This window comes from Lithobates pipiens, unplaced genomic scaffold, assembly GCF_037356315.1.
Source record: "Lithobates pipiens isolate NorthernLeopardFrog02 unplaced genomic scaffold, aLitPip1_a1.2 Scaffold_30, whole genome shotgun sequence".
NCBI classification, from domain to species: domain Eukaryota; kingdom Metazoa; phylum Chordata; class Amphibia; order Anura; family Ranidae; genus Lithobates; species Lithobates pipiens.
The window spans coordinates 123,352,356-123,375,330 of record NW_027507791.1 but is presented as its reverse complement, the minus strand read 5'-3'; the positions used below and the strand labels follow the sequence as shown (position 1 = coordinate 123,375,330).

The 22,975-nt window shown below is 46.3% G+C and overlaps 1 protein-coding gene across 2 annotated transcripts in view; it reads right to left on the bottom strand.

The window, feature by feature from the left end:
• G2E3 (G2/M-phase specific E3 ubiquitin protein ligase) overlaps nt 1–7,526 on the bottom strand; it is a 48,728-nt gene extending 41,202 nt beyond the window's left edge. For both annotated transcript variants that reach the window (XR_013264891.1, XM_077464792.1), the window contains exons 1-2: nt 7,401–7,526; nt 1,783–1,848 (exon numbers count right to left, since the gene is read on the bottom strand). Coding sequence is in view for 1 of the 2 variants with exons in the window: in XM_077464792.1 (XP_077320918.1) it covers nt 1,783–1,816 (34 nt within the window). In the remaining variant the exon portion in view is untranslated. The remainder of the gene's footprint in view (nt 1–1,782; nt 1,849–7,400) is intronic.
• Nucleotides 7,527–22,975: the final 15,449 nt, after the last annotated feature.

Below are 22,975 nucleotides of genomic sequence, written 5' to 3'. Positions count from 1 at the left end.
CAAGGGTTACTCACCACCAGTTGCCCCACCCAACCCCAACCCTGCCCCGCCCCTAAACACACCCTCATAAATTATCTTTAGAAATAACACTTAAATGTTTTATGCAGAATTAAGTTATAAAAATAAATATTAACTTCATCCATGTCCACACATGCAGCCTACCTGTGCAGGGGAGGAGAGGAACAGGAAAGCTGCCCCGGATGATCAGAGCGCAGGGAGCACAGCGATAACAGATTTCAATTGCTGTGTTCCCTCATTTAGACCTGAAAACGGACCAGAAGATGCACAAGACTCTTCTGCAAACCACTCCACAGCCGTCCTGGAGCTGTGTGAACCGGCTCCATTGAGAGCCAGTCACAGTCTCCTGACATGCGAACTGGATGCAGGGAAACCCACATCTAATTCTCACTAGTGTGAACCCAGCCTTAAGCTCTTCGCACAAATTACAATTTGGATGTACAATCTGCTTTAGACGTAACAACTACTATGTAGTGCAGGGGTGCCCAACCAGTGGCCCACGACCTCCTTCTGTGGGATGGCAGATTGGCAAGCCCAGATTATGGGTTGCCGACCCGCCATCCCAGAGCATCTGTGTTGTTAATGAAGCCGGCAAAGCAAGCGGCTGTGGAGCAGAGCTGTATAAGCCGATGCTTTCTGTACAGCGCTGTCTCCTACCACAGGCAGAGTGATACCAAATGCACTCTGCCAGGGACAGCAACAGCCAGCGATACCTGAATGAAAGACTGTTATTAAAGGTCCGTAGGTACAGTGCACCTTCAGGTTACCTGCACTGAGGCATAGATTTCTGTTATGTGCGGGTTTGGAGAGCTTTCAGAAAGTACACCACACCTGCAGGATAGAATAGAAGTCTATGGCAAAGTGTAGCTAACCTGCAGGAAAGACACAGGTACACTGCACTAGTGTGAAAGGCCCCTTTCACACAATCGGTCCGACCCAATCGGACCCACCATTCACCTCTATGAAACGGCAGATGTAAACAGATTTGTGTCCATTTACACCCGCCTACCTCCAATCTAATTCGGAAACAAAAAACAAAAAAACAGAGGGGATCAATCCCCTTCCGTCTGGGTGGATCAGATCAGAGGACCCATAGAGTAGAGTGGGCTGTGTCCATGGACCTATCATCCACCTGCACTTTCATTGTGGTCCACGACCAGTTACCAAGTCGCTTAAGTGGCCCTTGCTCTTCAAAAGTTTGGGCACCCCTGATGTAGTGTAAGGGCCTCCCTAAAAGATGATGTCAGACCACAGTATGTCCTCCCCTGGGGTTTGCCTACATGCTAAATTAAAAAGTTTATCTACAGTACAGTCACAATGTAAAAATCATATACATTTATACACAGAAGTTCAATTATTTCCAGCCTACTCCTATTAACCCCAAGCTATAGGTTTGTTTGAATCCTAGCCTGTATAGATCTCTTCTCTCCCTGCCAACCATACAGTAAGTGCGTAGTCAGCGGCCATAGAAATAAGGGACAGCACCATTCATCCACATAGAGATGATCTGGAGATAACTGCACACACGCAGTTAGAAAATAGCGCCAAGCGCTTAAAGGATGATAAAAGAGCCACAGCTTAGGGGGAAGAAGATGTCAGACCAGGGTATGTCCTCACCTGGGGTTTGTAATATATACTGTAGTGGTACACAGGAGGGTGGGGTTTGATATAACTGCACTACATTGTTTAAAAAAAAAAATATTCTAAAATAAGTGTGTGCAACAGTTTTCTGATATATTTAAAGACTAAAGTTCAAATACTCACGCAGGTCCTTGGATGGAGTCCTATGCTGGCTCATTGTGGGACAGCTACCTTTGTGCCTGTACAGTGCTTAAAAAAAAATTAAAAAAAAAGGGAAGAAGATTACTCACAAAGAGCAGTGAAGATGCACAAGAGCACTCACAGCGGGCTCCATTCACAAAGTACCGTAGTATCTTTAAGATGTAAAAGATCCCTGACTGTATTTCAAAAGTTGTTAGCAATTCACTAAATGACACTACTAAAACACTATGAGCTATTTTATGAAGTGATGCTGTATTTTAGTAGCAAAAGGGCAGCATTTTTTTTTTTTTTTTTTTTTAATGGCGGTGGTTGCCAGCGTCCTTAAAGCGGGAGTTCCGCCGTTTTTTTTTTATTTATTTTTTATTTTTTTTAAAGCCAGCAGCTACAAATACTGCAGCTGCTGACTTTTAAAATAAGGACACTTACCCGCCCAGCGCGCCCGCAATGTCGGCACCCGAAGCCGATCTCTCGATCGTCTCTCGGGTGCTGCCGCCGCCATCTTGGGTATGGGAATCAGGAAGTGGAGCCTTGCGGCTTCATTTCTCGGTTCCCTACTGGGCATGCGTGAGTCGCGCTGCACAATAAGGATGGTCCCGCTGCCTCTGGGATCCGTGTGTTTCCCAGCAAACAGCGGGGGACCTGCGGGAAGTGGCATAAATATTCGCAGATATCTATGCCCAAAGTGGGTGTAGATACCTGTACTGTACAGGTATCTGCACCCCCCTGAAAGGTGCCAATTGTGGCGCCGGGGGGGGGGGGGGGTTCCAATGAGCGGAAGTTCCACTTTAGGGTGGAGCTCCGCCTTAACAACCAGTGAATAGCTGGTTGGTATGAAGTGACCTGCCTCCGTGTCCTCAACAACTACTAAATAGCCAGTTGTTAAGGACCAGGCGGCTGCCGCATCCTCAACAACCATGACTCATGTGTCAGCAGGGTTAAATGCTGGCACTTTGTTTACATTCCACCGTCAGCACGCAACCACGCTGGACAAGAGATGAGTCATGGTTGTTAAGGACGTAGCGGTCGCCCGATCCTTGATAACCAGCTATTTACTGGCTGTTAGGACACCAATGGTTTCGGACTCCTTAACCAGCTAAAATGAAACATATTCCTTAACTATCGCATGCCTGGGCCACAATGTATTTACTGCATTATTTTTTCTTATTATTATTTCCTTTAGTGAATTGACTTAGGCTCCTTTCACACGGGACGGATCTGTGACGATCCGCCCTGTGAACATCCACTTGCCAGCGGGGATAGCTCCGTTGATCCCGGCTGAGAAAGCGGATGGCAGGGCACCCTGCCAGATCTGTGCTCTCCCCTATGGGGGGGGGGAAATCGGATGAACATGGACCGTCTGTCCATGTTCATCCGATCCGCTCTGCAGACGGAAAGAAAAATAGGATTTTCCTCCGTCTGCAGAATTGGACCATAGCAAAGACGGATGATATCATCCGCTGACATCCGCTATCCCATAGGGATGCATGAATGTCCGTATTTCATCCGAAAACGGATGGATGAAATACGGACATACGGTCCGCATGTGTGAAAGGGGCCTAACACTGTTTTCTGAGGTATTTGCTGAGTGTTTTTGCTTTTTGGAGGTAAACGCTGCATAAACTGACATTTTCGGCAACGCATTCGGTATTTGGGAAAAATTTGTCAGTTTACCTAAATACCGCAGGCAATCTGCTTTAGTGTATGGCGCCCAGTATCTTTAAAGTGGTTGTAAACTCCCATAGATGAATTGTACCTATAGGCAAGCCTTATTATAGTTACTGAAAATATCGCCTAAACGTGCACCCTTTAGGAGATATCCACTGTCGGCGTTTTACCGCCCACGCTAAGGGTGGTGTGGGTGTGAAAGGGGTCTAAAAATAAAAGGTTTCTAGCTCCCTTTAATCCTTCATATCTGATTCTCAGTTAAAATGCATGTGCGTGTATATGTATATATATATATATATATATATATATATATATATACACATACACACACACACACACATAGATATATATACACACATACATAGATATATATACACACACATATTTTTTTGTTTTTTTCACTGTTTAACAGTATAAATGAACCCCTTATAGTAGCTATTATCTGCTCCTTTATATTATAAAGGGCTAATTTTAGTTTTTTTTAACCCCATGAGGACATTTAACATAGTTCCTTATGGGACACGGTCAAATCTATGCTTTTTTTCAGCCGCTGCATATTTGGAACGGGTCAAGGACCTGTTTCAACGCAAAACTGCTTTTTTTGGTTTAATAGACTTCAATGGAGAAGCAGTGTAGTGCGTTGTTTGCAGCCATTTATGTTCGCATAATGCACAGCAAAAAGCACTGCAGCAAACAGATCAAAGGCAAACTGTATAGGGTTTACGTCCTTTTTATTTTATTGACAATCAATAACACACATCAATTCTGTAAATAGCAATATTAATATAGAGAGTCTCATCATATTAAGATTAGATGTCGATCGATATGGGTTTTTCTCTGGCCGATGCCGATATTTAGAAATTGTGGTGGTCAATGGCCGATATATAATGCAGATTTTTTTTGGGGCCGATAATTTTTTTTTTCCCCTTTTTTCCCCCCCTTCATCTCATAAAATCTAACAGACACCTTTCACACTGAGGCATCTTTCAGGCGCTTTTGGATTAAAAATACCGCCTGTAAAACGTTAAAAAAAGTCCTGCAAGCAGCACCCTTGGAGCAGTGCACACCGCTCCTCCACCACTCCTGCCCATTTGAAATGAATGGGCACTACTGCCGAAGCGCATGCAATGCGATTTGGCAGCGGCACTTCACGGGCGCATTTAACCTCTTCCTCAGCCACAAGCAGGGTTATAAGTGCCCCGCTAGCAGCCGAATAGCGCCGCCAAAATGACGGTAAAGCACCGCTAAAAATAGCAGCGTTTTACCGTCAACGCCAGCCCGCTCCAGTGTGAAAGCAGCCTTCAGTGATACAGAAAATTTCTTACATTTAACTTCTTGAGATCCGCGCTATAGCCGAATGACGGCTACAGTGCGGACCTGCCTTGCCAGGACTACGTCTATTGACGTTGTCCCGTTCACGAGCGGCCTGCGATCACGGCAAGCTGGGGACAGCTCATCAGTGCCCACCTGCCCCCTGCCAGTGCCACCTAAAATATGGTAAAAAGTGACGCCCACAGTGCCACCTATAAGTGCCCAAAATATGCCTCGCACACACAGTGCTGCACCTCAGTGCCACATATCTGTGCCCCATCAGTGTCATGTACCAGTTCCCATCAGAGCCACCTATCAGTGGTACCTATCAGTGCCCATCCATGCCACCCATCAGTGCCATCTTATCTGTGCCCATCAGTAATGCCTTATTTGTGCCCATCAGTACTGCCTTATCTGTGCCCATAAGTGCCCACCAGCGCCGCCACCAGCGCCGCCTATCAGTGCCCATCAGCGCCGCCTATCAGTGCCCACCAGCACCGCCTCATCAGCGCATTTCAATGAAGGAGAAAAAATTATCTGTTTGCAAAATTTTATAACAAACTTTTAAACATGATTTTTTATTTTTTTTATTTTGTATTTTTTTTGTTTGTTTAGAAAACAAAAAAACTCCCAGCTGTAATTAAATACCACCAAAAGAAAGCTCTATTTGTGGGAAAAAAATGATAAAAATTTAATTTGGGTACAGCGTTGTATGACCGCGTAATTGTCATTCAAAGTGCATCAGCGCTGAAAATTGGTCTGGGCAGGAGGGGGGGTTGAAGTGCCTAGTAAGCAAGTGGTTAAACATTTATTAAACAAAACAAACCTCCAAACAGTTCACTTGGATGGAAAAAAAAAATGGGCTAACTACTGTTTTAAAAAAAAATAAAAAATAAATCATTAGTGTCTTTTTTTTTCCAAAAAAAAAATTGCGTTTGAAAGACCTCTGCGCAAATGCCGTTTGACATAAAATATTGCAATAACCGCTATTTTATTCCCTAGGGTCTCTGCTAAAATATATTATATATATATATAATTGTTGGGGGTTCTAAATGATTTTCTAGCAGAAAAATGGTTCTGCGGCGGTCTGGCCGGAAGTGTGTGCAGTTACCTGGATTATCCAGGTAACTGCACCCCCCTCCCCCCTGAAAGGTGCCGATTGTGGCACCGGAGGGGGGGAGGGATCAGAATAGCGGAACTTCCCCTTTAGGGTGAAGAACCGCTTTAAGATTATATACTGTAATAATAGTAAGGCTGCTTTCACACTGGAGTGTCAGCGGTAAAGCGCTGCTATTTTTAGTAATGCTTTACCGTAGTTTTTTTTATGACATTTTTGGCCATTAGCGGGGCACTTTAAAACCCCCGCTAGTGGCTGCAAAAAGGGTTAAAATGGCCCGCAATTGTCAACCCTGCCCATTAATTTAAATGGGCAGCAGCGGTGGAGGTGCAGTGTATACACCACTTCTAAGATGCTGCTTGCAGGAGTTTTTTTAACGTCAATTTACCCAATTCCTCAATTTCAGGACGCTGCATTGCCGCCCCCGATGTTCTGGACATCACACAGTCCCTTTAACTGCTTCCCGCCTACTGGCCGTCAAATGGTGGCTGGGCAGCGCAGCTCTCCTTCTGGGTAGACGTCGTAAGGCGGCCCTCCAGAATGACCGATCTTGCGCGCCCATGGGGGCTCGCATCGTGGCAATGTGTCAGTTTGACACGCCGCTACGATGATCTCGGTAACGATCCTCTGGCGGAGGCTCTTTGCCACTTGATCAGCCATGTCCAATAAACAGGAAGTGCCGCTGATCGGCTTTTCCTCACTTGCGTCTGACAGACAGACGCGAGTAGAAGAGAACCAGTCAGCTGCTCTCCTGACAGGGGGAGGGGTCTGTGCTGATTGTTTATCAGAGCTGCCCCCCCCCTCGGATGCCCGCCCAGGACCACCAGAATTGCTACCACACTGGACCACCAGGTATGCCACCCTAGACCACCAGGGAAATTCCAATCAGTGCCCAGGCAGCTGCCAATCAATGCTATTAGTGCCGCCCATCAGTGCCACCTATCAATACCCATGAGTGCTGCATGTCAATGCCACCCATTAGTACCTATCAGTGCTGCCTTATCAGTGCCCATCAGTGAAGGAGAAAACTTATTTACACAATTTTAGAACAGAAACAAAAGAAAAAAAAACTTTTAGGTTTTTTTATTTGTTTAGCAAAAAATAAAAAACCGCAGAGGTGATCAAATACCACCGAAAGAAATCTCTATTTGTGGGAACAAAACGGTAACAATTCAGTTTGTGTACAGCGTAGCACGACCGCGCAATTGTCATTTGAACAGCGCCAGCCCTGAAAGCTAGCCTGGGCAGCAAGGGGGTGTAAATGCCTGGTATTGAAGTGGTTAAATATTGAGAGTAAACAAAAAAAAAAAAAGGAAGGAGAAATCCTTCACAAGACCCGGAAAACAAACAGACCACCCCGCAGATCTCGTGTCTGTGGTTGAACTCAATGGGCAGATGTCTGCTTCCAGGAATGCATGTCTCCACTGATGTTTACCACTAATGACCACCTAATAATAATCCATGCCCTCCACACTATCGCTCTGACCAATGAGCATGCCGAACCTACCTGGAAGCCGGTCTCCCGGGTCGGTAGTTCCCTCTTCCCTAATATTCTATACGTTCCCTTCTCCTTTCAATTCTGTGTTCGAAGTTACCACAAAATTCAAATCCTAACATCCGGTCCCTCCCGGAGGCAGCGCTCCCCACACCCGCAGCGCTCATTGGTCCGGAAAACGGAAGGGAAGCATTTCTGGCGTTCCAAGCCTCGTTATGGGCCTCCTGTTTGACCAATCAGAACACGAATGCGCTCTGTAGCGTTCAATCACTTAGCAGGCACGTAGTCATATTATGCGGCTCAGGCGGAGTTGTACTGAGGACTCGGAGTGTTTTGTGCTCAGACAGAGAACTAATTTCTGTCAGAGATCCCTCGTTTACATTTTGCATAATGTAACCATCCAGCCTGTACAAAAACAGCACTATCCTTACCACACTATGCGTGTTTCCAATGGTCCATTCATCTAAGAGGGTTCCCAAACACATGGGAACACACAAAGGATGGCAGGCGTGACTTTCAGGACCCCTTCACACCGGAATGGGGTTCAGGAAAGGCACATTCTGTGTTCAGTTCCCTGTGACGCGTGTGAGGATACCATTAATTGTTAACCTCAAACATCTCACAAAGGCAGAGCGTGTACAACCACTAAACTGCAGAGAATCGCAAGCGATCTGCATATGTAGTGCTTGTATTACCTTTTCCACCTTCTGGTACACTTGGCAACCCATTAAAATGAATGAGCTGTCAAAACCAGAACATGTGCATTCCAGTGTGATCCAGCCCTGAAAACCAAGCTGCATAGTACTGCAGCACCATGCATTTTGATGGCCGCATGTGAGGCAGGTGTTCTGCACCTGTGAAGAAGGGGGTACCCTTTGCGCAAAGCATGCTCATTAATGCCCGGGACCAGGGGGACACTGCAGTCATGCAGGGAAGCCATCAAAAATGTTTGCACACCTTATACAGCTTTAGGCCTACCCCCTCCCAAGCCTGACCACCAACATTCACCAGTGCTTGCCCATGGGCCATCCCATCAACTCCACACACCATCCACCTTATTTGTACGCACTCAGCCCCCCCCCCCCCCCCCACCCCAATCATGTATATATGCCAGCTAGGGATGAGCTCAGGCGGGTTCGCATGGAACACACACAGAGCCCGCCAGGAAGTGAGCGCAGTGCTGCGCTAATCACAGGCAGTGAGACATTGCCTCGATGTGCGGCTGCAGAGATCCGGCAATGTCCCCCTGCCTGTGATTAGCGCAGCGCTGCGCTCACTTCCCGGCGGGCTCTGCACGTGTTCCATGCGAACACGCCTGAGCTCATCCCTAATGCCAGCCCCCCCACACCTGTATATATATCAGCCCCCTCATACCTGTATATATGTCAGCCCACCCCCCCACACTTGTATATATGCCAGCCCCCCTCTCACCTGTATATATGTCAGTGCCCACCCCCCCACGCTTGTATATATGCCAGCCCACGCCCCCCACTTGTATATATGCCAGCCCCCTCACACCTGTATATATGTGAGTGCCCACCCCCCTACGCTTGTATATATGCCAGCCCCCTTCACACCTGTATATATGTCAGCCCGCCCTCCCAAACTTGTATATATGTCAGCCCCCCACCTGTATATATGCCAGTCCCCTTCACACCTATATATATATATAAATATATATGCCAGCCCCCTTCACACCCCTGTATATATATATATATATATATATATATATATATATATATATATATATATATGTCAGCCTGCCCACATACACCTGTATATATGTCAGCCCCCCACCTGTACATATGTCAGCCCACCCCCCCACTTGTATATTTGCCAGCCCCCTCACACCTGTATATATGTCAGCCCACCCCCCACACTTGTATATATGCCAGCCCCTCCACCTGTATATATGCCAGCCCGTGTCACACCTGTATATATTTGCCAGCCCCGTCACACCTGTATATATATGTCAGCCCCCCCCCCCACACCTGTATATATGTCAGCCCACTTCCCCCCACACTTGTATATTTGCCAGCCCCCCTCACACCTGTATATATGTCAGCCCACCCCCCCATACTTGTATATGTCAGCCCCCCTCACACCTGTATATATGCCAGCCCCCTTCACACCTGTATATATATATATGCCAACCCCCTTCACACCTGTATATATATGTCAGCCCCCCTTCACACCTGTATATATATATATGTCAGCCCCCCCACCCAAGTACCTATCACAGCCCATTAGAATATCAAGTACCTGTCACAGCCCATCAGAGTAACCGAGTACCTGTCACAGCCCATCAGAATATCGAGGACCTGTCACAGCCCATTAGAGTAACCGAGTACCTGTCACAGCCCATCAGAGTAAACGAGTACCTGTCACAGTCCATCAGAGTACCCGAGTATTTCCACACAAAAAATAAAAAAAAACACTAGTGATTAAATACCACTAAAAGAAAGCTCTATTTGTGTGGAAAAAAGGACGCAAGTTTCATATGGGTACAGTGTTGCATGACTGAGTAATTGTCATTCAAACTGTGAGAGCGCTGAAAGCTGATAATTGGTCTGGTCAGGAAGGGGGTGTAATTGCACTGTATTGAGGTGGTTAATACAAGAAAGGACTTTGCTTGCTTTGGAAACTGCAGCTTGGCATTGCATGATATTATTGAACTTATAATTTACCAAAATCCCCAGACCCCCCCCCCCCCCTTCTTCATTATTGATTCCCCCAGTTGTACACTCTCTAGTATGTAGGATGCATCCTTGCCTACTTATTGGTTCCACCCAGCTCCTGCTGTGACACACAGCAGGAACCTGTGAGCAAGTCCTGACTAGGGATGAGCTTCGTGTTTGAGTCGAACGTACGTTCGACTCGAACACTGGCTGTTCGGCCGTTCGGCGAATTCCGAACGTTTGGGCCGTTCGCGTCAAAATTCGAGTGGCGCGCGCGGACCACAATGCACTGCGGTGGCGCAGTGCATTGCTGGCTCATGATTGGCCAAGCATGCACTGTGACCCCGCATGCTTGGCCAATCGTAGCGCCAGCAGCGAGGAGAGCCATGATTGGCCACAGGCATCCTGCCTGTGGCCAATCATAGCTCAGGCTGTGTAGTGCACGCCCCACACTATATAAGGCCGCCTTTGAGGCGGCCTCGTGTAGTGTGTTAGCATCTGAAGCAGTGGGTGTTCTGTGTACCTTCAACACAGTACACACCGATCGTTTTTGGCTGATTTCCTATCTTGCTGCTGTGTAGTGGTTGTTGTCTGTGCCCTGACCGCAGTATACACCACTATATTCACCTCACCTATATAGCTAGTGATCTAGCTTTAACCACTTAACAACTGCCCATTGCCGATTAACGGCTTCAGGGCGGTTGTTTAACTCTGAGAGGCCGTTAATTAACGGCCTCCCAGAATTCTGCTCTTGCGCGCCCCCTGGGGCGCGCACTCGAGAGCATCCGTGACCGCCGGGTCCACGGGACCCGGCGGATCACGGTAAACGGCCGCTCGTCGCGGCCGTTTACCACGTGATTGCTCCGTCAAATGACGGAGTGATCACTTGTAAACAAACCGGCGTCATGTTATGACGCCGGTTCCTCCCTCCCCTCTCTGTACCGATCGGTACAGCGGAGGGGAAAGAGATCGGTGTCAGCAGCGATGTGGGCTGCATCTGCAGTGCCCACATCGCTGCTCACCGAATTTAACCCCTCAATTCCCTGCCAATACTCTGCAATACCAGTGCATACTCTGCAGTACCCCGCCATTACTCTGCAGTACCCCGCCATTACTCTGCAGTGCAGTACCCTGCCATTACTCTGCAGTACCCTGCCATTACTCTGCAGTACCCCCCATTACTCTGCAGTACCCTGCCATTACTCTGCAGTACCCCCCATTACTCTGCAGTACCCCCCAATACTCTGCAGTACCCGCCATTACTCTGCAGTACCCCGCCATTACTCTGCAGTGCAGTACCCTGCCATTACTCTGCAGTACCCTGCCATTACTCTGCAGTACCCCCCAATACTCTGCAGTACCCCCCAATACTCTGCAGTACCCGCCATTACTCTGCAGTACCCCGCCATTACTCTGCAGTGCAGTACCCTGCCATTACTCTGCAGTACCCTGCCATTACTCTGCAGTACCCCCCATTACTCTGCAGTAACCCCCATTACTCTGCAGTACCCCCCAATACTCTGCAGTACCCTGCTATTACTCTGTAGTACCCCGCCAATACCCCGCCAATACTCTGCAATACCCTGCCATAAATTGCCATACCCAGCCATACTCGGAGATACCCAGCCATACTCGGTGATACCCTGAAATACCCAGCCATAGACGCCCCCCACCCCTCACCGCCCTCCGGTGCTTCTACCAACTCGCCAGTACGATCAAAGCCAGAATCTTTTTTTTATTTTTTATTTCAGGCTTCCCAGCCTAGAGGTGAGATGTGGGGTCATATTGACCCCCAGATTTCACTGTAAGGAGGACCTGTCACCCCATATTCCTATTACAAGGGATGTTTACATTCCTTGTAATAGGAATAAAAGTGATCAAAAATATATTTTTGGGGAAAAAAATGTCAAACTAAAATAAATAAAGTAAAATGAACAATAAAAAAAAAATTTTTTTTTTTTAAAGCGCCCATGTCCCCATGTGCTCGCATGCAGAAGCGAACGCATGCGTAAGCCCCGCCCACATATGAAAACGGTGTTCAAACCACACATGTGAGGTATCGCCGAGAACGTTAGAGCGAGAGCAATAATTCTAGTCCTAGACCTCCTCTGCAACTCAAAACATGTAACCAGTAAAAAAAAATTTAAGCGTCGCCTATGGGGATTTTTTAAGTAGCGACGTTTGGCGCCATTCCACGGGCATGTGCAATTTTGAAGAGTGACATGTTTGATATCTATTTACTCAGCATAACTTCATCTTTCACTTTATGCAAACATTGGGCTAACTTTACTGTTTTTTTTGTTTGTTTTTTAAGCACAAAACTGTTTCCCCCCCCCCCAAAAAACGCGTTTGAAAAATTGCTGTGCAAATACCGTGTGAGATAAAAATTTGCAACGACCACCATTGTATTCTCCAGGGTCTTTTGGTATGCATATGCTGTGTGTGTGAAATAACCTGATAATATGACAATTTTGTGGAAAAAAAAAAAAAAGGAAATAGGCCGTCAGTACTTCAGGTGTGAACAATTTTCAGATATTGGCACCATAGCTTGTGGACTCTATAACTTTCACAAAGACCAAATAATATCCACCAATTTGTACTTATTTTTACCAAAGATATGTAGTAGTATGAATTTTGGCCAAAATTTATGAAGAAAAAATTACTAATCTGCTAAATTTTATAACAGAAACGAAGAAAAATTCATTTTTTCGCAGAATATTCGGTCTTTTTTCTTTTATAGCACAAAAAATAAAAAACTGAGAGGTGATTAAATACCACCAAAAGAAAGCTCTATTTGTGTGAAAAAAAGGACAAACATTTCCTATAGGTCCAGTGTTGCATGACTGAGTAATTGTCATTCAAAATGTGAGGGCACCGAAAGCTGAAAATTGGTCTGGTTATTAAGGGTGTTTAAGTGCCCAGTGGTCAAGTGGTTAATAATAGAGCTTGCAGTCAGTAGTGTTAGGAGATAGTGCGTGCTGTCTGCGTGCTCTGTACCCAGTACATACCGCTATAATATAGGGCAGGCCCCTACTTTCAAACATCCAACTTACAAACATCTCCTACTTGCAAACGCAAGGAGACAGCAGCAAGTGAGATGAAAAAAGATGGACGACAAAACAAATTATACAGGGGTGATAACCCTTCCCTATGTTTTCCAAAAAGCTTGAAAATTGTTTGTTTGACTGGAGCTACACTTTAAAAATGTACCGGTTGAAAATTACAAACAGATTCAACTTAACACAACAAACCTACACAGTCCCTGTCTTGTTTGCACCGCCTGTATACTGCTGTTCTGAGTATATAGGGCCTGGGGGCCACACGCATTTCCTTTTTTTAATATGGGTACGGGGTTCCCCTTAATATGCGTACAAGACCCAAATAGGCTGGTAATGGGCAGGGAGGGCTACCCATGCCATTTTGCTGAATGATTTTCAACCATATTGCAGGAACCAGATATAACATTAAAACCGCAAGCAGTTTTAAATGGTGTTATTTCCGTTTAATGTCATTTTGTGCAGGGACTGTTCTAAACACGGGAAACACGTGGCACTTCACAGGCATACTACAGACACCCCCCAGGCACCATATTTAAAGGAATATTTCACTTTTTTTTTTTTCACTTTAATCGTCATTAAAATCAGTGCTCCCGCCAAAACGGCAGTTTTTAAAACTTTTTTTTGCAGTGACCCATGTCCCCTGAGGCAGGAGGCAGGTCCCCAAACCCTTTTTAGGACACTATCTTGCATATTAGCCGTTAAAATTAGCACTTTCCATTTCGAACGTTCGAGTCCCATAGACTTCAATGGGGTTCTAACGTTCGTTTCGAACGCGGGGGTCGTTCGCAAGTTCTGGTGCGAACCGAACCGGGGGGTGTTCGGCTCATCCCTAGTCCTGACGAATGATTCACAACCGGGATATGCTGATCAGCTGTGTCCAATCTAGGGTCGCCACCTGTCCAGGATTCACCTGAACAGTTTGGGTTTGGAATCATGTGTCTGGGTTTCTGACTGCCTGAAACCCGAACAGGTTATTCAGACTGGACTATGGCTTCCCAGCAGGTTTCCTGGCTGCAGTTGTCTAAGCTGAGAGTGTCTGTTACACTTTCTTTCACACTGCCCAAAGTCAGCACTAACAATCCCCCCCCCCCCCCCACCCAAACACACACATAGACAGGAGAGGAGAGAGGGCAGGATCTGAACCTCTTCCTCCCGCCCCTCTGTGTCTGCCCACACTCCAATCCCCGGCGCTGTGCCTCAGAAAAGGAAAGTGTGGGCCGGAATGAAGTCCAGCAGCCTCAGATACATCTGGACAAGAGGTGCTGACTACCAAGGGATGAGTGAGCTCACCATCCACCCCCGTCTGTGACTGAAGTCTCCCCCTTCTCTCTCCTGCCTCTGAGTACACTAAGGTAAATCAGTGTTCTCAGAGCACCTCTTACATCAGAGTACACCGGAGGCCACAGTGTTCCCCCTTACATCAGAGTCTTCTCCATACATCAGAGTTCTCAGTGTTCCCCCTTAAATCAGGGTTCCCAGAGCATTCCTTATGTTAGAGTCCACAGATTTCTCCTTTACATCAGAGTCCCCTCTAAGGCTGGATTCACACCTATGCGAATTGGATGAGGGTTTCCCCGCATTCCAATTCACATAGCAGAAGAATGTGATTGTGACTCTATGGAGCCGGTTCACATATCTCCGCAGCACGTCCGGTGCATTTTGCAGGAAAAACGTGTGCCTTTTTTGGTCCGTTTCAGTTCCGTATTCAGCCCAAAATCTGGCTGAAATCGGACCTGAAAGGCTGAACCAGCACGTAGCGGACCCCTGCTGTGCGACGGATGCGGCCCATATGTGAACCGAGCCTTACATTGAAAGGGAACTCTGCATACTCATATGTAAAGGAGGAGGAACTCTTGTTATTAACTTCATGTGATTAGAAATGTTACTTAATAGCAAAATATATGTATAGATTATACTATAAAATAAAAATTGCTGTGCGCCACTAAAGTGTTCGGGTTTGACTTGAAGAAAAGGTGGCAGCCCTAGTCCAATCACAGCCCAGAGTTCTGTGTTGACATTATACACAGGGAACGAGCTATGCAATTGCTCATCCCTGCAAAGCAGGGATAAGAAACGAAAACCTCGTACAAACGATCAGATTTTCTGACGGAAATTGTGTAATGACAGGCTGTTGGAGGAAAATCCGACCGTTTGTACGCTCCATCGGACAATTGTTGTCCGATTTTCCATGGACAAATGTTGGATGGCAGGCTTTACAATTTTCCACGGATAATTGTCTGTTGTCGGATTTTTGTGTGTACACAAGTCCGTCGGACAAAAGTCCAAAGTATAAACATGCATGCTCGGAATCAATGCTCACCAAACACAACATTAGCAGACCTAGGCTTGCAAGGTCACAGTGGCTCCTAAACAAGAGAGTAGCTACTAGTGATGGCCGAATGGTTCGCCCGGGGGTCGTTTTGCGGCGAATTTCGGCTGTTCGCGGTCCGCTCGTTCGGCTGACTATTGGCACCGTTAGCCCGGCGGACTTCCGTGTTTACTGTGTAAAAGAACTTTGACATATGATGACACATCCATCATGGGGTACAGGACAGCCAATTGAGACATTACAGCACATGGACACTTGGACATTCCCCCTAACTTATAAATACACCCGATCCGGCGGCCATTTTACTTTCTTTCTTCTGTCACTATAGGGAGAGGTTGCTGTGTGGAGCAGGGAGAGATTACAGTGACCCAAATCGCTAGCTATTTAGTACACAAAAGTTATTTTCAGGACTGGTATAGGTGTTAGGTGTAGTTCAGGATAGGCAGTGCTGTGCTAGTGATTGTTGCAGCAGCCTGAGTGTCTTTTGTCAGTTTAGAGAAAGGGACAGGACGGTGTGTGCTGCAGGGACAGCCAGTTTAGTCATTAGCTGTTACTATCAGGTCCACAAAAGTGCTATTTCAATTATTGTTCCAGTAGCCTCTGTTTTGTCAGTTTATATAGGTACAGGCAGGAAGCAGTGTGTGAGGCAGGGAGGGTCAGTTTAATCAGTAGCTGTTACTGTTAGTTCCACAAAGGTTCTTTTCAGGACTGGTATCAGTGGTATGGTAATAGGCTTGTACACGTATAATATTCTTTCTTCCAAATATAGAAAGAATATTATACTTGACTGCTGCCCTTCTGCTGCAGTCTTCTAATCATTCACAACCCACTTGTTCCACAAAGCTCCTTATAAGGACTGGTAACTTGGTCTGTCTAGGGTGCTACAGTACATAGGGTTGAGTGAGGTACAGTCTGCCATTCTATAAGGACTGGTATCGGTCCACAATACATAGGGTTGAGGTGCACTACTGCTGACCGCTGCCCTATACTGCAGCAGTCCTTCATCGGTATATGGACTGACGTACAGTCTGCTAATCACTCACACACAACCTACTTGGTCCACAAAAGTCCACAAAAGTCCCAATACCAGTGCATACTCTGCAGTACCCCGCCATTACTCTGCAGTACCCCGCCATTACTCTGCAGTGCAGTACCCTGCCATTACTCTGCAGTACCCTGCCATTACTCTGCAGTACCCCCCATTACTCTGCAGTACCCTGCCATTACTCTGCAGTACCCCCCATTACTCTGCAGTACCCCCCAATACTCTGCAGTACCCGCCATTACTCTGCAGTACCCCGCCATTACTCTGCAGTGCAGTACCCTGCCATTACTCTGCAGTACCCTGCCATTACTCTGCAGTACCCCCCAATACTCTGCAGTACCCCCCAATACTCTGCAGTACCCGCCATTACTCTGCAGTACCCCGCCATTACTCTGCAGTGCAGTACCCTGCCATTACTCTGCAGTACCCTGCCATTACTCTGCAGTACCCCCCATTACTCTGCAGTAACCCCCATTACTCTGCAGTACCCCCCAATACTCTGCAGTACCCTGCTATTACTCTGTAGTACCCCGCCAATACCCCGCCAATACTCTGCAATACCCTGCCATAAATTGCCATACCCAGCCATACTCGGAGATACCCAGCCATACTCGGTGATACCCTGAAATACCCAGCCATAGACGCCCCCCACCCCTCACCGCCCTCCGGTGCTTCTACCAACTCGCCAGTACGATCAAAGCCAGAATCTTTTTTTTATTTTTTATTTCAGGCTTCCCAGCCTAGAGGTGAGATGTGGGGTCATATTGACCCCCAGATTTCACTGTAAGGAGGACCTGTCACCCCATATTCCTATTACAAGGGATGTTTACATTCCTTGTAATAGGAATAAAAGTGATCAAAAATATATTTTTGGGGAAAAAAATGTCAAACTAAAATAAATAAAGTAAAATGAACAATAAAAAAAAAAAATTTTTTTTTTAAAGCGCCCATGTCCCCATGTGCTCGCATGCAGAAGCGAACGCATGCGTAAGCCCCGCCCACATATGAAAACGGTGTTCAAACCACACATGTGAGGTATCGCCGAGAACGTTAGAGCGAGAGCAATAATTCTAGTCCTAGACCTCCTCTGCAACTCAAAACATGTAACCAGTAAAAAAAAATTTAAGCGTCGCCTATGGGGATTTTTTAAGTAGCGACGTTTGGCGCCATTCCACGGGCATGTGCAATTTTGAAGAGTGACATGTTTGATATCTATTTACTCAGCATAACTTCATCTTTCACTTTATGCAAACATTGGGCTAACTTTACTGTTTTTTTTGTTTGTTTTTTAAGCACAAAACTGTTTCCCCCCCCCCCAAAAAACGCGTTTGAAAAATTGCTGTGCAAATACCGTGTGAGATAAAAATTTGCAACGACCACCATTGTATTCTCCAGGGTCTTTTGGTATGCATATGCTGTGTGTGTGAAATAACCTGATAATATGACAATTTTGTGGAAAAAAAAAAAAAAGGAAATAGGCCGTCAGTACTTCAGGTGTGAACAATTTTCAGATATTGGCACCATAGCTTGTGGACTCTATAACTTTCACAAAGACCAAATAATATCCACCAATTTGTACTTATTTTTACCAAAGATATGTAGTAGTATGAATTTTGGCCAAAATTTATGAAGAAAAAATTACTAATCTGCTAAATTTTATAACAGAAACGAAGAAAAATTCATTTTTTCGCAGAATATTCGGTCTTTTTTCTTTTATAGCACAAAAAATAAAAAACTGAGAGGTGATTAAATACCACCAAAAGAAAGCTCTATTTGTGTGAAAAAAAGGACAAACATTTCCTATAGGTCCAGTGTTGCATGACTGAGTAATTGTCATTCAAAATGTGAGGGCACCGAAAGCTGAAAATTGGTCTGGTTATTAAGGGTGTTTAAGTGCCCAGTGGTCAAGTGGTTAATAATAGAGCTTGCAGTCAGTAGTGTTAGGAGATAGTGCGTGCTGTCTGCGTGCTCTGTACCCAGTACATACCGCTATAATATAGGGCAGGCCCCTACTTTCAAACATCCAACTTACAAACATCTCCTACTTGCAAACGCAAGGAGACAGCAGCAAGTGAGATGAAAAAAGATGGACGACAAAACAAATTATACAGGGGTGATAACCCTTCCCTATGTTTTCCAAAAAGCTTGAAAATTGTTTGTTTGACTGGAGCTACACTTTAAAAATGTACCGGTTGAAAATTACAAACAGATTCAACTTAACACAACAAACCTACACAGTCCCTGTCTTGTTTGCACCGCCTGTATACTGCTGTTCTGAGTATATAGGGCCTGGGGGCCACACGCATTTCCTTTTTTTAATATGGGTACGGGGTTCCCCTTAATATGCGTACAAGACCCAAATAGGCTGGTAATGGGCAGGGAGGGCTACCCATGCCATTTTGCTGAATGATTTTCAACCATATTGCAGGAACCAGATATAACATTAAAACCGCAAGCAGTTTTAAATGGTGTTATTTCCGTTTAATGTCATTTTGTGCAGGGACTGTTCTAAACACGGGAAACACGTGGCACTTCACAGGCATACTACAGACACCCCCCAGGCACCATATTTAAAGGAATATTTCACTTTTTTTTTTTTCACTTTAATCGTCATTAAAATCAGTGCTCCCGCCAAAACGGCAGTTTTTAAAACTTTTTTTTGCAGTGACCCATGTCCCCTGAGGCAGGAGGCAGGTCCCCAAACCCTTTTTAGGACACTATCTTGCATATTAGCCGTTAAAATTAGCACTTTCCATTTCGAACGTTCGAGTCCCATAGACTTCAATGGGGTTCTAACGTTCGTTTCGAACGCGGGGGTCGTTCGCAAGTTCTGGTGCGAACCGAACCGGGGGGTGTTCGGCTCATCCCTAGTCCTGACGAATGATTCACAACCGGGATATGCTGATCAGCTGTGTCCAATCTAGGGTCGCCACCTGTCCAGGATTCACCTGAACAGTTTGGGTTTGGAATCATGTGTCTGGGTTTCTGACTGCCTGAAACCCGAACAGGTTATTCAGACTGGACTATGGCTTCCCAGCAGGTTTCCTGGCTGCAGTTGTCTAAGCTGAGAGTGTCTGTTACACTTTCTTTCACACTGCCCAAAGTCAGCACTAACAATCCCCCCCCCCCCCCACCCAAACACACACATAGACAGGAGAGGAGAGAGGGCAGGATCTGAACCTCTTCCTCCCGCCCCTCTGTGTCTGCCCACACTCCAATCCCCGGCGCTGTGCCTCAGAAAAGGAAAGTGTGGGCCGGAATGAAGTCCAGCAGCCTCAGATACATCTGGACAAGAGGTGCTGACTACCAAGGCATGAGTGAGCTCACCATCCACCCCCGTCTGTGACTGAAGTCTCCCCCTTCTCTCTCCTGCCTCTGAGTACACTAAGGTAAATCAGTGTTCTCAGAGCACCTCTTACATCAGAGTACACCGGAGGCCACAGTGTTCCCCCTTACATCAGAGTCTTCTCCATACATCAGAGTTCTCAGTGTTCCCCCTTAAATCAGGGTTCCCAGAGCATTCCTTATGTTAGAGTCCACAGATTTCTCCTTTACATCAGAGTCCCCTCTAAGGCTGGATTCACACCTATGCGAATTGGATGAGGGTTTCCCCGCATTCCAATTCACATAGCAGAAGAATGTGATTGTGACTCTATGGAGCCGGTTCACATATCTCCGCAGCACGTCCGGTGCATTTTGCAGGAAAAACGTGTGCCTTTTTTGGTCCGTTTCAGTTCCGTATTCAGCCCAAAATCTGGCTGAAATCGGACCTGAAAGGCTGAACCAGCACGTAGCGGACCCCTGCTGTGCGACGGATGCGGCCCATATGTGAACCGAGCCTTACATTGAAAGGGAACTCTGCATACTCATATGTAAAGGAGGAGGAACTCTTGTTATTAACTTCATGTGATTAGAAATGTTACTTAATAGCAAAATATATGTATAGATTATACTATAAAATAAAAATTGCTGTGCGCCACTAAAGTGTTCGGGTTTGACTTGAAGAAAAGGTGGCAGCCCTAGTCCAATCACAGCCCAGAGTTCTGTGTTGACATTATACACAGGGAACGAGCTATGCAATTGCTCATCCCTGCAAAGCAGGGATAAGAAACGAAAACCTCGTACAAACGATCAGATTTTCTGACGGAAATTGTGTAATGACAGGCTGTTGGAGGAAAATCCGACCGTTTGTACGCTCCATCGGACAATTGTTGTCCGATTTTCCATGGACAAATGTTGGATGGCAGGCTTTACAATTTTCCACGGATAATTGTCTGTTGTCGGATTTTTGTGTGTACACAAGTCCGTCGGACAAAAGTCCAAAGTATAAACATGCATGCTCGGAATCAATGCTCACCAAACACAACATTAGCAGACCTAGGCTTGCAAGGTCACAGTGGCTCCTAAACAAGAGAGTAGCTACTAGTGATGGCCGAATGGTTCGCCCGGGGGTCGTTTTGCGGCGAATTTCGGCTGTTCGCGGTCCGCTCGTTCGGCTGACTATTGGCACCGTTAGCCCGGCGGACTTCCGTGTTTACTGTGTAAAAGAACTTTGACATATGATGACACATCCATCATGGGGTACAGGACAGCCAATTGAGACATTACAGCACATGGACACTTGGACATTCCCCCTAACTTATAAATACACCCGATCCGGCGGCCATTTTACTTTCTTTCTTCTGTCACTATAGGGAGAGGTTGCTGTGTGGAGCAGGGAGAGATTACAGTGACCCAAATCGCTAGCTATTTAGTACACAAAAGTTATTTTCAGGACTGGTATAGGTGTTAGGTGTAGTTCAGGATAGGCAGTGCTGTGCTAGTGATTGTTGCAGCAGCCTGAGTGTCTTTTGTCAGTTTAGAGAAAGGGACAGGACGGTGTGTGCTGCAGGGACAGCCAGTTTAGTCATTAGCTGTTACTATCAGGTCCACAAAAGTGCTATTTCAATTATTGTTCCAGTAGCCTCTGTTTTGTCAGTTTATATAGGTACAGGCAGGAAGCAGTGTGTGAGGCAGGGAGGGTCAGTTTAATCAGTAGCTGTTACTGTTAGTTCCACAAAGGTTCTTTTCAGGACTGGTATCAGTGGTATGGTAATAGGCTTGTACACGTATAATATTCTTTCTTCCAAATATAGAAAGAATATTATACTTGACTGCTGCCCTTCTGCTGCAGTCTTCTAATCATTCACAACCCACTTGTTCCACAAAGCTCCTTATAAGGACTGGTAACTTGGTCTGTCTAGGGTGCTACAGTACATAGGGTTGAGTGAGGTACAGTCTGCCATTCTATAAGGACTGGTATCGGTCCACAATACATAGGGTTGAGGTGCACTACTGCTGACCGCTGCCCTATACTGCAGCAGTCCTTCATCGGTATATGGACTGACGTACAGTCTGCTAATCACTCACACACAACCTACTTGGTCCACAAAAGTCCTTATAAGGACTGGTAAGGTATAGGGTGCTACAGTACATAGGGTTGAGTGAGGTACAGTCTGCTACTCTATAAGGACTGGTATAGGTCCACAATACATAGGGTTGAGGTGCACTACTGCTGACCGCTTCCCTATACTGCAGCAGTCCTTCATCAGTATAGGGACTGAGAGTTTTGTCACAGGGTCATTTAAAAAATGACAGGCAGAGGAAGAGGCAGGCCCTTCTGCAGGGGTGGTAGGGGTAGGGCAGGAGCAGCAGGCTTGAGCCGAAGTGGGAAGTTACAGAAGGTGCGTTCAATTACTTTAAAGGACGCACCAGACTTGGTTGAGTGGCTCGCTCAGCCTTACTCTTCTGCACCCTCCTCATCCTCTCGATTTGCACCCTCTTCTTCACTCTCTGCTATGTGCACCCCCAAAGACACTACCACCAACAACACCACCACCACCACCACATACCTTCCGCTTGAGTCACAGGAATTATTTTCTGATCCATATCAAGACATTTCTGATGCGCAGCCACTCTTGGTATTGGATCAGGAAGAGGAGGCAGCAACAATCGCTACTCAGCAGTCTGACGACAGTACCCAGATCAGCCCAAGGAGGAGGTTGGTCCCCGGTGTTGCTGCCTACTCCGAGATCTCTACTTTTAGCGGTGGGGAAGGTGACGTTGATGATGACGTGTCTAGTGATGTCAAGTGGGTGCCCACAAGAGAGGAAGAGGAGGGGAGTTCAGAGGGAGATATGGACCAGCAGATAGGGAGGAGAAGCAGGAATAACTTACATTGCACAGGAGGGACAAAGCAGACTGCAAATGTATCAGGAGCGAGTCATCGATCATGTACGGTCACATCTGGCGCTCCCAGGACACCGGCACATGGCTCTGCAGTGTGGGCTTTTTTTAACGTGTCCGCTGCTGACAATAGCGTTGCCATCTGCAATCTTTGCAGTCAACGCATTAGTCGCGGTAAGCCCAACACTCACCTAGGGACGACCGCCTTAAGAAGGCACATGAGCAGCCATCACCGAGCCGAGTGGGAGCAA